Genomic DNA, 15,377 nt, shown 5'->3' on the forward strand with positions numbered 1-15,377 from the left:
TGTTTAAGGGTTTGCTATATGCGTGGTAAAGCAAAATCAAAGGGACTACATAGTGCACCCCAATCAAATCCAGTTCTTTTTCTTTTATTCTCACATTTGGCAATCAATCTACTGGCTGGTAGAACCTCAAAAAAGAAATTGTATTAATAAATATCTTAGAATTCTAAGAACAGAAATAAATAACTTGTTGATCAGAGAATTGTAGTCCCATTATCGAACTAGTGCGACATAACCTCTTGAAATAACTATACAAATCATTCAGCTTGGTCTCACTCATCAAATGCTCAAAATGTATACATGTATTGGCAGTATAGATATATCTGTTCTTGTAGATATAGTGCAATATTTATTAAAAAAATCTTTATCTTGAATAATCCAGATGTAATTTCATTTATGCATCAGAGGTTAAAAGATGTTCCATTGTGTGTTTGATATTTCCACATCCAAAAATTAGAGCTATTTGTGGGCCTTCTTGTAAGTGACACCAACAGATTACAGAACTAATCCTATAAACCATGTCACGTTATAAATGACAGAATGTGACCAAACAAAGTAAAAGTATCCAATGTCCCACCAGCCTATTGCTGGGATTATATATTACTTTGGACCACATGTTCTTGTCATTAAGGAAACTGCAATTAGTTTCCACATGATAGATCTGTTCCAGTCTAATGTTTAATACACACATTCCACTTATGTCTGAGAATGACAAGAACAGTATAACACAGTGTTGGCTAACCTGTGACATTCCAGGTGTTGTGAAACTACAAGTCCCAGAATGATTTGCTAATATACAGCAGCTTCTTGCTGGAAGGGAATGCTGGGACTTGTAGTTTCACAACACCTGGAATGTCACAGGTTAGCCAACACTGGTATAACATGTTAATATACTGTGTGACTGAGGCTTTGATTTAACCTTTATTACTCAGTTGTTAATATACCTTTCAGTAATCACTCTGTTTATGCCTGCTTCTATAACTTACATTAATAAAAATCAACGACTTTTACAAAATTTAGAGGACTGCTGCAAAAATGTTTCATGTCTGTCAGCTCATAAAAATCACTTTTCTCTAGTGTGAAGCTTCTGATGTCTAACAAGATGTGATTTATGTGTAAACCTTTTCCCACACTCAGAACATTGAAATGGTTTCTCACCAGTGTGACTTTTAAAATGTTTAACAAGAATGGATTTACGGGCAAAATGTTTCCCGCACTCAGAACATGGAAATGGTTTCTCACCTGTGTGAGTTTTCCAATGTCCAACAAGAGCTGATTTTTGTGTAAAACATTTCCCACACTCAGAACATGGAAATGGTTTCTCACGTGTGTGCCTTCTCTGATGTAGAACAAGAACTGATTTATAGCCAAAACATTTCCCACATTCAGAACATGTAAATGGTTTTTCACGTGTGTGATTTCTCTGATGTTGAACAAGAACTGGTTTACTGACAAAACATTTCTCACACTCAGAACATGAAAATGGTCTTTCACCTGTGTGAATTCTCTGATGTCGAACAAGAACTGGTTTACTGACAAAACATTTCCCACACTCTGAGCATGAAAATGGTTTCTCGTGAGTGTGAATTTTCAGATGTCCAACAAGATGTGATTTATGTGTAAAACATTTCCCACACTCAGAACATGAAAATGGTTTTTCACCAGTGTGAATTCTCTGATGTTGAGTAAGAAATGACTTTTGGGCAAAACATTTCCCACACTCTGCACATGAAAATGGTTTCTCATCTGTGTGAGTTCTCTGATGTCGAACAAGAACTGGTTTACTGACATAACATTTTCCACATTCAGAACATGAAAATGGTTTCTCACCTGTGTGAGTTCTCTGATGTCTAATACGTTGTGATTTGTAAGGAAAGTGTTTCCCACATTCAGAGCATGGAAATTGTTTCTCAAAAGTGTGAATTATCTGGTGTTCAACAAGATGTGATTTCTGCGGAAAAGATTCCCCACACTCAGAACATGAAAATGCTTTGTCACCTGTATGAATTCTCTGATGTGCAGTAAGTTCTGAGTTTTGTGTAAAACATTTCCCACACTCAGAACATTGAAATGGTTTCTCACGAGTGTGAATTTTCCAATGTCCAACAAGAGCTGATTTTTGTGTAAAACATTTCCCACACTCAGAACATTGAAATGATTTCTCACCTGTGTGACTTCTCTGATGTACAACAAGATACGATTTAAGTGTAAAACATTTCCCACACTCAGAACAAGCAAATGGTTTCACACCCGAGTGAATTCTCTTATGCATACTAAGACTTGATTTATGTGTAAAACATTTGTCACACTCAGAACAAGGGAAAGTTTTCTCACCTGTATGAGATCTCAGATGTCTAACAAAGAGTGACTGATGTATAAAAAAATTATCACAATCAGAAGAGATTTTATCACGTCCATGAGCTGTACTATGTGCAGTAATATCTGAGTAATCTGGAGAGGATTCCTCACGATAAGAGGGATCAGATGGTATATGTGAAATGTAAAGTACTGGATATATATTTTGGTTAATGCGATTTTCTTCTGGAGAATTTTGTATGATGTTGTTATCTTCTATTTTAAAATCTGGAGACAAAATGAGATGTCCCTCTGAGTTATTCTTGGTTTTGCATCCATCTGCTGGAAAAATATGTATAGAGCAAGAAATTATAATTCCCCACAATCTTCATACTATTAGTAAGTACAATATGTTCAATTGTTTAATTTCAATTTGGAAACCAATAATATATTATTACAATTATAAATGTACTACGAACAACATATATGAGTCTTTTGTGAACAGATAAAACATTGTCTTAAAACATAATACAACACCATTACCAAGACGGACCACACAGGAACACGCAGACACCACTTGCCAACTGTTGCCCTGGTACCCGGGACGTCACTTTCGGGGCGCACATCTATAATCATCTGATTGTGTCTCCTGTGTTGGCATGGGGGGTGTCCTTTCTCCTCCACATTTGATTGGCTCTCATTAGTATTTAAGGCAGGGAGGGCTTAGCTTCTCTGCTGGTTATAGCGTTCGTGCCCTGCATATTGCTACACCTGCTCCTTGTTCTGTGAACCTCTCATTTATTTACCTATTCTGACTTTTGGCTTGTTTCCTGGACCTTGCTTGTTTGCTGATTGCCCCTGACCACTTGGCTTGTACTTCGGGACTTTCCCTGCTTGTCCTGACTTACGATTATCCAAGTCTGCTTCTGACCCACAACCTCAGGCTTGTCATTGGTTATTCTTTGCTGGGAGTTGTCTCTCTCTCTGCCTCCTATCCCTGCGCTGCCAGTTTCTGGTCATAAGTTTTTACTACTCTGAGATAAGTCCTGGGGGCATCCAAGTACCTGAGAATGCATCTAACTCTATGGGAAAGGTGGCTGCTATTATATGATGTGGGAAGGAAAACAGAATTCTAATAGTGGCTGATGGCTCCTGATCCCTATTGAGAAGATACATTTTCCTCATTACTTTATACAGACAGTTGACGGTTTAGAATAAGAGATTGTTCTAGTGACTGAACAAGGAGAATATGTGACTCTTTCCTATAATTAGGGCTAATTACTCACTCATGCTGATATCTGTAGGGATTTCCTCCTCCTTACACTGCTTTTCACTCCTCACACACTTTTCGTCTTCCTTTATATCTTCTACTTTAATAACAGTCAGGTCATCATCCTAAATAACCCACAAAACAATAAGATAACACCTTAATAATATCTGATTTCATTGATTTAGATTAAACAGAAGACTATCAGTAAGTATTAGACCCCCACACCTGCTCTACAGAGCATATAGTGAAAAGTCACTTTGGTATTTGGCGAAACCCTCATTTTATCTACCTGATACTCCTGCAGGATACTGTGATTGTCATCTGTACAATCCTGTATATAAAGAGGACAGGCACTTCTCTTTGGAATATTTCTGTTACTGGATTCATCTGTAGAAGACACACAGTGACTTAATATTATTAATTATAATTATAAACCTTAATTTATAGGGCACCACATAAGGTCTATAAAGCCATACAGAGGGAAAACAACCAGACAGTACATGGTATAACAGTGCAATACAGTAAACAAATAACATTACAACTCTCAACACAGCTACTGGGGTGAAAGGGCTGCAAAGACAATGAAGGAGTGGAGTCAAAGTGCAGAGAGACCAAGGAAGAGGGGCGCAGTGTAGCTGGTGAGCAAAAGTTATAGGTAATGAGAACAGGAGGTAAGAGGGCTCATTAGAGCTTACAATCTAAAGGGAAAGGGGAAGAAAAATGGTTGATAAATGGGGTTGAGCCAATGTAAGGTGATCCGAGGGCAAGAAGCAAGAATGGGAGAGAAGGAGGATGAAAGAGGGTGAGGTGTACTACATGGTGAGATGGTTAAGTGGAGAACTGGTAAGTTTTTCTAAACAGGTGGGTTTTCAATGAACGTCTGAAGCTATACAGGCTTGGGGATAGTCTGATAGAATGAGGGAGATTGTTCCAGTGGTGGGGGGCAGCACGGGAGAAATGCTGGTTAAGGGAGTGAGATGTGGTTACCAGACAGGAGGAAAGGCAACGGTCTCTGGGTGATTAGAGAAGGCAGGAGGGAGTACGTATGGAAATGAGGTTGGAGATGTAGGGAGCAGTGGACCTGGAGAGAGCCTTGTACGTGAGGGTGAGGAGTTTGAAGAGGATTCTGTAGGGGAAGGGAATCCAGTGTAAGGTTTGGTAGGGAGGGGAGGCAGATGTGGAATGGGGAGAGGAACATAAGTATAGCTATGGCATTAAGTTTAGATTGAACAGGAGTGAGATATGAATGGGGTGGCCAGTAAGGAGAAGATTGCAGTAGTCGAGACGAGAAATGATCAGTGAGTGGCTAAGTTTTGGTGGCATCCCGAGAGAGGAAGAGTCTGATACGGTTGATGTTGCGGAGCTGGAAGCGACAAGACTGGGCAAGAGATTGAATCTGAGGGGCGAAGGAGAAGTCAAGAAGGACATCGGGAGAGGAGTTGATGAACAGATGAGATAGTGGTGTTGTCAATAATGATAGAGAGGTCGGGAGGGGAGGTGACTGTTGATGGAGGAAAGACAATGAGTTCAGTCTTGACCATGTTAAGGATGAGAAAGCGGACATCCAGGAGAAACTGATGAGTTCCACCCACGCAAGGAGGTGCAAAGAGAAAAAAATGATAGGGCCAAGGACAGAACCCTATGGGATGGCTTGGTGGGAGGGGGACCAGAGGTAGTAACAGAGGAGGAGCGGTTGATGAGGTAGGAAGTGAACCACAAAAGGACGGTGTCAGAAAGGCCAATGGTGTGAAGGGTGTGGAGTAGGTGAGGGTGATCCGTGGTGTTAAAAGCATGCATAGAGGTCCAGGAAGATAAGCAGGGAGAAATGGCACCTGGACGGAAATCCAGATTCAAGAGCATCAAGGAGGGAGTGGTCAGAGAGTTAGCTGCTGAGACCATTGAAGACAAGCAGCTCAAGTATATTGGAAGCAAAAAGGAGAAGTGAATTGAGGCTGTAGTTACAGAATGAGGTTGGTTCAAGATTGAATGTTTTTAAGAATGGGTGAAACTAAACCATGCTTAAAGGATGAGAGGGAAGATTACAGTTGAGAAGGACAGATTGAAGAGGTGCGCAAAGTGGGAGCAGGCAGTGGGGGAAATGGAGCGAAGCAAGTGAGAGTGGATTAGATCAAGGGGGCAGGTTAAGGGTGGAGAGTATAATAAATAAGAATGGACTTCATCACCCGTAGAGGGGCGCAGAGGGAGAACAAGAGGTTGTGGCTGGAGGAGAGAAGAGTGGAGTGATAGGGGTGGCAGATGAATGATGGGCAGAGGAGATTTTGTGCCTGATTGCCTCCTTTTTCCCAAAATTTGAGGCTAAGTCAGTGGCAGTAAGGGAGGATGGGAGATGAGGAGGGGGAGGCAAAGGAGAGTGTTGAAAGTATGAAAAAGGCGGCAGGGATTGGAGGACTGTGAAAAAATGAGACTTGAAGAATGATTGTTTAGCGAGGGAGAGGGCTGAACTGTAGAATGAGAGGATGAACTCGAAATGGTGGAAGTGTCCAGTGGAAAAACAATGAATACATTGTTTATGGATGATGATCAGATTGTGTCTTTATACGTGGCCCTAAAACATTCTCTCCCCTTTACAATAAAAGAAAGTCACCTCTTACCAAGTAATGTAAGGGGCAGGGGATTCTCCATCATCACATTCTTGTACAGACCCTTGTATCCTTCTAAATTCTCCCACTCCTGCATGGAGGAATAAGACAGTTATATCCTGACACCTTATAAGAACCTGACGCACACAATGATACAGTTATCATCCAATTACATCCCCTAATGTTACTGTATAATGGATGCGCCATTCCCAGAAGTTACTTCTCCACTCACCAGCTGGATGATCTTGTTGGTCAGTTCCAGGATCTTCTGGTCATTAATCCTGTCATGTATCAGTGAGTGACATGGAGGCACCGTGATGGGCTCTGGGTCTTGCTCAATCCTCCTGACACACAGGGCTGGCTTCTGGGTGTTACACTCTCACCGAATGTATTCTTCACTACTGTGTACAAAGAGAAATATCAATAATATTATTATTGTTTATTTGTAAGGAGCCAACAAGTTTTCCGCAGTGCGGTACACAGTAGAAACAATTGACCATACATGGTAAAACAGGACAGAACAAAAACCGAGTAAACCAAGATTCCAGAAGCTCCAGGCATAGCAATAACAGAGAAGTTGGAGCAGGAGAAATGGTATAGAGACAGCTTACATCATAAAGGGAGAGCAAACAGACTGGAGGCAAAAAGGGAGTCAGAAGAGGGGATCAAGAGCAGGAGGAGCAAGTAAAGGCCAGGAAGAGAGAGATGAATAGCATGGAAAGAGGATTAGGTGGAAGGCTGGTAGGCTTTGAGGAAGAGGTGAGTTGTAAGTGCCCGTTTGAAGGAGCACAAGTTAAGGGACAGTTGGATTTAGCATGGGAGGTCATTCCAGTTGAAGGGGGCAGCTCGGGAGAAAACTTGGATTAGGGAATGGGATGATTTGATCAAGGTGGAGGAGAAGCGGCGGTCATTGGCCGAGCGCAGCGAGCGGGAGGAAGTGTGGATGAAGAGGAGGTTAGACAGATAAGGGGCAGTTGTGTGGGAGAGGGCCTTGTAAGTGATGGCGACAAGTTTGAAAACAATTCTGTAGGGGAAGGGCAGCCAGTGTAAGGCCAGGCAGGGAGGAGAGGAAGGAGAAGAGCGGTGTGAAAGGAAGAGTCAAGAGGAAGATTTACCATGGTAAATTGCCCATTGTTAGTTGTTCTTTAAGGGGTTACTTGTACAAAAAATACAATGGTCTATTTTAAAAAATACAATCCCTATCCTATATGTAACAATTATCTATATGCAGGAAAGTTATCTGTATGCAGCTTCTGCAATCTTAAGTGGGCCCACCGTTATGTGTCCTCTGCAGCTGGCTTCAATTGATGCATCAACTGACATGCATACATGTAGAGAAAGGCTGTGGGGTTCAGCTGCAGACAAAAGACTACGAGATTCTAGTCCACTAAAAATGGACGTTGGTGTAAATGCTATATACACTCTACTACACAGACCATACAGGAAACAGTCACATCTAGGACAGGGACAGTAATTGGAAATTAAGCCATTCCTGTCAAATTTGCAGATTTAAAAAAAGTCCACAAAAACTAAATCCATTCTCAATAGTAAAACTTCATTACAACTAATAACACAGCAAGAGGTATAAACAACAACGTCTCATGGTAGAAAATAACTACATACTGTGGGCTATTCGATATGTCCCTACTTCTGTAAAAGATTGTGGGACTGATACTTTTAACTGAGATAGACTACCTGTGGAGCCAACGCTCCTTAATATGCAGAGTAGTTAAGGAATGTATCTTAAATGTGTTTGACTGAAATCATGGGGGGTGCATCTCAGAGACCAGGATCACAAGGGGTTGAGCCAGTGTTCCAGAATCTCTCATCTCTCCAATGGGTAAATGTATCAAGCAGAGTGTTTTCCGGCAGGTTTGAAAAACCAATCAGATTCTAACTATCATTTATTTAGTACATTCTACAAAATGACAGCTAGAATCTGATTGGTTGCTATAGGCAACATCTCCACTTTTCAAACCTGCCGGAAAACTCTCAGCTTGATACATTTATCCCGAGGTCTCTGTTTTATTACTAGAGATGAGTAATGTCATTGTGGCATCCCTGAATCCCTCACTTCTTTTGTCAGGTCCCTGGTTCATTACTAAATACGAGTGATGTCACAGACATTCCCATAATACCTCAACTCTGTAGTCAGGCGGATGATCTTAATGGCAAAAGTCAATAATCTCTCGACCCAGCCTCTCCGTCAAACTACTGTCATTGCCCTACTTCTCTCCTTCCCTTTGCCTCACAACTACTTCATCGACTTGTACAGCTCCTATCTCACTTCACTTCCGCTCACTCCATCCTTGTGTTTCTGCAACCAGGCTTCTGCCCAAAATATTCCACTTAGATTGTCCTCACAAAAGTGATCAATGATCTACTATTTATGTGTTACCTGTTTCCCCACTGTACGATGCTGTGGAGCACTGTAGCGCCTTGATGATAATAATAAAAGTTTTCAATATAATAAACTTTGTATGCTGGAACCTGTCTTACTCCTCTTCATATATCACTGTACAGACCCCTCTCCTCTATATAATAACATAATATAATATGTATATAATACAGTGTGTGCTGGGAGCTGTCTTATTCCTCCTCATATATCACTGTACAGACCCCTCTCCTCTATATAATAATAACATAATATAATATGTATATAATACACAGTGTGTGCTGGAAGATGTCTTATTCCTCTTCATATATCACTGTACAGGCTGCAAAACCTTTTCTCTAAATAATGAACTGACAGCATGGACCTACTCCTCCAGCTTGGCATACACCTCTGCCTATTTGTTCCCTATTGTGCCACCACATTCGGCCCTGTAATACCACCATTTCCCAAGGCTATACCATCAATACACAACACTGACCACTATCCCCGCCACTGACCACTATCCCCGCCACTGGACACTATCCCCGCCACTGACCACTATCCCCGCCACTGGACACTATCCCCGCCACTGACCACTATCCCCGCCACTGACCACTATCCCCGCCACTGGCCACTATCCGCACCACTGACCACTATCCCCGCCACTGGACACTATCCCCGCCACTGGACACTATCCCCGCCACTGACCACTATCCCCGCCACTGACCTCTATCCCCGCCACTGGACACTATCCCCGCCACTGGACACTATCCCCGCCACTGACCTCTATCCCCGCCACTGGACACTATCCCCGCCACTGACCACTATCCCCGCCACTGGACACTATCCCCGCCACTGGACACTATCCCCGCCACTGGACACTATCCCCGCCACTGACCACTAACCCCGCCACTGGACACTATCCCCGCCACTGACCACTATCCCCAGCACTGGACACTATCCCCAGCACTGACCACTATCCCCAACATTGACCACTATCCCAGCCACTGGACACTATCCCCGCCACTGGACACTATCCCCGCCACTGGCCACTATCCCGCCACTGGCCACTATCCCCACCACTGACCACTATCCCCACCACTGACCACTATCCCCAGCACTGGACACTATCCCCAGCACTGGACAGTATCCCCAGCACTGACCACTATCCCCAGCACTGACCACTATTCCCGCCACTGACCACTATCCCCGCCACTGGACACTATCCCCGCCACTGACCACTATCCCCGCCACTGGACATTATCCCCGCCACTGGACACTATCCCCGCCACTGACCACTATCCCCGCCACTGGACACTATCCCCGCCACTGACCACTATCCCCGCCACTGACCACTATCCCCAGCACTGGACACTATCCCCGCCACTGGACACTATCCCCAGCACTTGACACTATCCCCGCCACTGGACACTATCCCCGCCACTGGCCACTATCCCCACCACTGACCACTATCCCCAGCACTGGACAGTATCCCCAGCACTGACCACTATCCCCAGCACTGGCCACTATCCCCGCCACTGGCCACTATCCCCGCCACTGACCACTATTCCCGCCACTGACCACTATCCCCGCCACTGGACACTATCCCCGCCACTGACCACTATCCCCGCCACTGGACACTATCCCCGCCACTGGACACTATCCCCGCCACTGACCACTATCCCCGCCACTGACCACTATCCCCGCCACTGGACACTATCCCCGCCACTGACCACTATCCCCGCCACTGACCACTATCCCCAGCACTGGACACTATCCCCGCCACTGGACACTATCCCCAGCACTGGACACTATCCCCGCCACTGGACACTATCCCCAGCACTGGACACTATCCCCGCCACTGACCACTAACCCCGCCACTGACCACTATCCCCAGCACTGGACACTATCCCCAGCACTGACCACTATCCCCAGCACTGGCCACTATCCCCGCCACTGACCACTATCCCCGCCACTGGACACTATCCCCGCCACTGACCACTATCCCCGCCACTGACCACTATCCCCGCCACTGACCACTATCCCCACCACTGACCACTATCCCCACCACTGACCACTATCCCCGCCACTGGACACTATCCCCAGCACTGGACACTATCTCCGCCACTGACCACTAACCCCGCCACTGACCACTATCCCCAGCACTGGACACTATCCCCGCCACTGGACACTATCCCCAGCACTTGACACTATCCCCGCCACTGGACACTATCCCCAGCACTGGACACTATCCCCGCCACTGGACACTATCCCCAGCACTGACCACTATCCCCGCCACTGGACACTATCCCCGCCACTGACCACTAACCCCGCCACTGACCACTATCCCCAGCACTGGACACTATCCCCAGCACTGACCACTATCCCCAGCACTGGCCACTATCCCCGCCACTGGACACTATCCCCGCCACTGACCACTATCCCCGCCACTGACCACTATCCCCACCACTGACCACTATCCCCGCCACTGACCACTATCCCCACCACTGACCACTAACCCCGCCACTGACCACTATCCCCAGCACTGGACACTATCCCCAGCACTGACCACTATCCCCAGCACTGGCCACTATCCCCGCCACTGACCACTATCCCCGCCACTGGACACTATCCCCGCCACTGACCACTATCCCCACCACTGACCACTATCCCCACCACTGACCACTATCCCCAGCACTGACCACTATCCCCAGCACTGGACACTATCCCCGCCACTGGACACTATCTCCGCCACTGGACACTATCCCCGCCACTGGACACTATCCCCACCACTGACCACTATCCCCACCACTGACCACTATCCCCACCACTGACCACTATCCCCAGCACTGACCACTATCCCCAGCACTGGACACTATCCCCGCCACTGGACACTATCTCCGCCACTGGACACTATCCCCAGCACTGACCACTATCCCCGCCACTGGACACTATCCCCAGCACTGACCACTATCCCCGCCACTGGACACTATCCCCGCCACTGGACACTATCCCCGCCACTGGACACTATCCCCGCCACTGGACACTATCCCCACCACTGACCACTATCCCCACCACTGGACACTATCCCCGCCACTGGACACTATCCCCGCCACTGGACACTATCCCCAGCACTGGCCACTATCCCCGCCACTGGACACTATCCCCGCCACTGACCACTATCCCCGCCACTGACCACTATCCCCGCCACTGGACACTATCCCCACCACTGGACACTATCCCCACCACTGACCACTATCCCCGCCACTGACCACTATCCCCGCCACTGACCACTATCCCCGCCACTGACCACTATCCCCACCACTGGACACTATCATTGCCTCTACCAACTGATCTGTCACATTTTCTCATCATCCCTCCCTGTAGAATGTAAGCTCTTAAGGGCAATGTCCTTTCTACATTTCTCTCATGTTTATCCACCATCTCTCTGCCTTTTCTCACCCGATTTTGAATTTCTCTTTATGTCTGCGATTGGTTGTTAGTTACTTCCATGTATTATCCTGCTCAGCATGTGTTACATACCGAAGTACTTGTTATTATAAGCAAACGGTTTTCCCGTAGGTCAACAATACCAATCACTACAGAATCTGCAGTCTCTCAAATAAACGGGATATTGATGGTGATTACAGTGATTTTCACCGGATGCGACATTATTAATATAGTATGATGATATAATACATTACCTGCGAAAGTTTAACGTTTTCCACCACATAAAATGGCGTCCGGAGACTTTGGCCACGCCCCCTCAGCTGCGTCACCTGACGTAAAAAGTTGATGTGATGTAAAACCAACGTGTTGTCTGGGAGACTATAACAAAATGGCCGACGCTCATAAGTTGTGAGGACACATGTAGCAGATAATTTCTTTACTCTAGTGTTGAAGTTAATTCCAGTAAGATACAGTTTCTCCTTTTAACAAGACTACAGAGATAAAGTCATGCAGGTATCCTATGCTGAGGACACATATATACAATATATACAACTAATTTCCTTTACTGTTTCTTTTAGTTATTGGGCATGATTGAGCTAATAGCTATAACATTGTTTATTCTTCTTATGTAATGTAAGCTATGTGGATAGTGTTCCTATTATAATATATACATGGTATTTTGTACCTATAAATATGTGTTTATATATCTGTACAGTTCTTTATTTTACACACATTTATGTACCATATAAGACATCATTATATATTATAAACCATATAATACACCATTTATATATAATGTACCATATAATACACCATTATATATTATAAACCATATAATACACCATTTATATATAATGTACCATATAATACACCATTATATATTATAAACCATATAATACATCATTTATATATTATGTACCATATAATTTTAAATGACTTAACCTACTCTCTGTAATTCCATCTGAGCTGAAGGATCTTGAGAGAAGCTGGTGTCAAATGTACCAGACAAATGTTTACGTATAAGACATTCTTGATTACTATATCCTCATATCCTCATCTCAATTTCTGTCTCATCTCTGTGCAATTTGTGCTTATGTCAAAATACGTCGCTACAACTTTTCAGCAATGGTTTTTACTGGTGTTAAAACTATTGATTAGCGAAGTAGATATTTAGACACCATTCTAGCCTGATTCTCATTATTCCTGACACAGCACATGTGTATTCCTTTTTATTAGATGAGCAATTAGCTCAGATGTAGAATTTATCTAAATCGGCTTTACCATATCTTAGCAGTCAGTCTAAGGGGGCAGAAAGTCAACAAAGAAGGGAAAAGAGGAGGGATGAAAAAAAGAAAGATTAGATGGAAATAAAGACGGACAAGAGAGAGAAAGAGGAAGACTACGAAAATGTATAATCTTAGTTCATCATCACCATTTATTTATATAGCGCCACTACTTCCACAGAGCTGTACAGAGAACTCGCTCACATCAGTCCCTGCCACATTGGGGCTTACAGTCTAAATTCCCTAACATACACACACAGACAGACAGAAACACAGACTAGGGTCAATTTGATAGCAGCTAACCTACTAGTATGTTTTTTGGAGTGTGGGAGAAAACTGGAGCACCCGGTGGAAACCCACGCAAACACGGGGAGAGCATACAAACTCCTCACTGATAAGGCCATGGTCGGGAATTGAACTCATGACCCCAGTGCTGTAAGGCAGAAGTGCTAACCACTAGGCCAATTAGTTCCCATACACTATTGAAGGATGAGTAATCACTATTAAAGACATGTCTCAAGTTTTGTTCAACTAATAAAGTAAATCCATTAAATTTTTCCGTAGATGTACAAATATTCCTTAGGAAGTTAAGTTTAAAAAAGTTCTTCCAGAAAGACATCGATACTAAAAAAAGATGAACAGCCTTTATGGAGGGATAGATTTTAGAAAAAATCCACTTGTGTCAGTCTCTACATTGGCTGCCTGTTTTTCAACGAATCCAATATAAAACTGTTCTACTAACATACAAGGCCATCAACAAAATTGCACCAACATACATCTCCTCACTTATCTCAAAATATCTCCCTACTTTACACCTCCGTTCTGCGCAAGATCTGCGTCTCTCTTCCACTCTCATCACATCCTCCCATTCTCAGTTACAGGACTTTTTTCAGGCTGCACCCACTTTGTGGAATTCATTCACTCGCACCACAATACTTTCCTCTAGTCTTCAAGCCTTCAAGCGTTCTCTGAAAACCCACCTCTTCAGGCAAGCTTATAGTATTCCTCTACCTCCCTCTTACTCTCCCTAGGTTACCCTATTATCATCCTCTACACAGCTAACGCAATACAACAACCATATGACCAACATAGTTGTGCGACTGAGCATACAGCCCACTAAGTACTTTATAACCTTTGTATTCTAGCTGGACAAATATTCAATATGATGTAGCACTTACCCTTGTGTATCAGACCATTGTCCCATAGATTGTAAGCTTGCGAGCAGGGCCCTCTTACCTCTCTGTCTGTATATGTTACCCAGTATTGTTTAATTACTGTTTGTTCCCAATTGTAAAGCGCTACGGAATCTGCTGGTGCTATATAAATAAATGTTGATGATGATGACAAACAATCTTCCCCTGCTACAGCCTGACACTGCACTTCTTATCTCAAGATGAAGTAACTTGGTAATGTTATCTTCTGTTTCCTTTGTCTATATCCTTTAGTCTCCTGTCAGGTATTCTCAATGTACTACAATGTTGGACAAATTGTTTTTCTTACTATCCCTACATGGCATTATCCATGCATCACACCACTTTATCTACTACCCAGCGTTGGACTGGCCTGCCGGGGTATTCCCTGGTGGGCCCCGACGCTTGATAGCCCCGCCGGATTTGTTGGTGTTGCGGAGCAGTAGAGGACCGCTCGTCCCAAGTGATTTTACTTACAGAGAGTCGAGATGCGGCTCTCTGCACCTTGTTGTTGCCGTCAAGGACGTGTCACGTTGAAGACCCGCCCACAGAGGAGGAGCTACCACCCAGAGGAGCAGGACGACAGACTCAGGAGCCAGTCATTGTTGTTTTTGGCCACAGGTTAGTACAGCAGCAGCCTGTCATTGTAACAGTGAGGGATGAGGGGAGGACAATAAATTGAACTGGGGAATTACTGTGTGGCATAAATATTTTTTGGGGTTCCTATTGTGTGGCATAATATTGTTTGGGGGCACTACTGAGTGGCATAATGTAAAGGTTTATTTGTTGGTTCCATTACTATTAATAAAAGTTATATATATATATATATATACACACAACTGGCACACCTAGGCTTGACTGGATTTTAGCCAACCACTGATCTGCAGCAAAGGTAATTTCCATGGAGCCAAGGTCAAG

At 44.3% G+C, this 15,377-nt stretch overlaps 1 protein-coding gene across 2 annotated transcripts in view; it reads right to left on the reverse strand.

Annotated features, from left to right (window-relative positions):
* Window positions 1-966: 966 nt before the first annotated feature.
* LOC142151050 (uncharacterized) overlaps window positions 967-15,377 on the reverse strand; it is a 60,127-nt gene continuing 45,716 nt past the window's right edge. Inside the window, exons 2-5 of one of the 2 annotated variants that reach the window (XM_075206332.1) lie at window positions 6,175-6,563; window positions 3,852-3,949; window positions 3,579-3,687; window positions 967-2,631 (exon numbers count right to left, since the gene is read on the reverse strand). In XM_075206332.1, the coding sequence (XP_075062433.1) occupies window positions 1,061-2,631; window positions 3,579-3,687; window positions 3,852-3,949; window positions 6,175-6,259 (1,863 nt within the window). In that variant the 5' untranslated portion in view covers window positions 6,260-6,563 and the 3' untranslated portion in view covers window positions 967-1,060. Of the gene's footprint in view, window positions 2,635-3,578; window positions 3,688-3,851; window positions 3,950-6,174; window positions 6,564-15,377 lie in introns of both variants that reach the window. The other variant, XM_075206331.1, reaches the window with a different exon arrangement.

This window comes from Mixophyes fleayi, chromosome 4, assembly GCF_038048845.1.
Source record: "Mixophyes fleayi isolate aMixFle1 chromosome 4, aMixFle1.hap1, whole genome shotgun sequence".
Classification (NCBI taxonomy): domain Eukaryota; kingdom Metazoa; phylum Chordata; class Amphibia; order Anura; family Limnodynastidae; genus Mixophyes; species Mixophyes fleayi.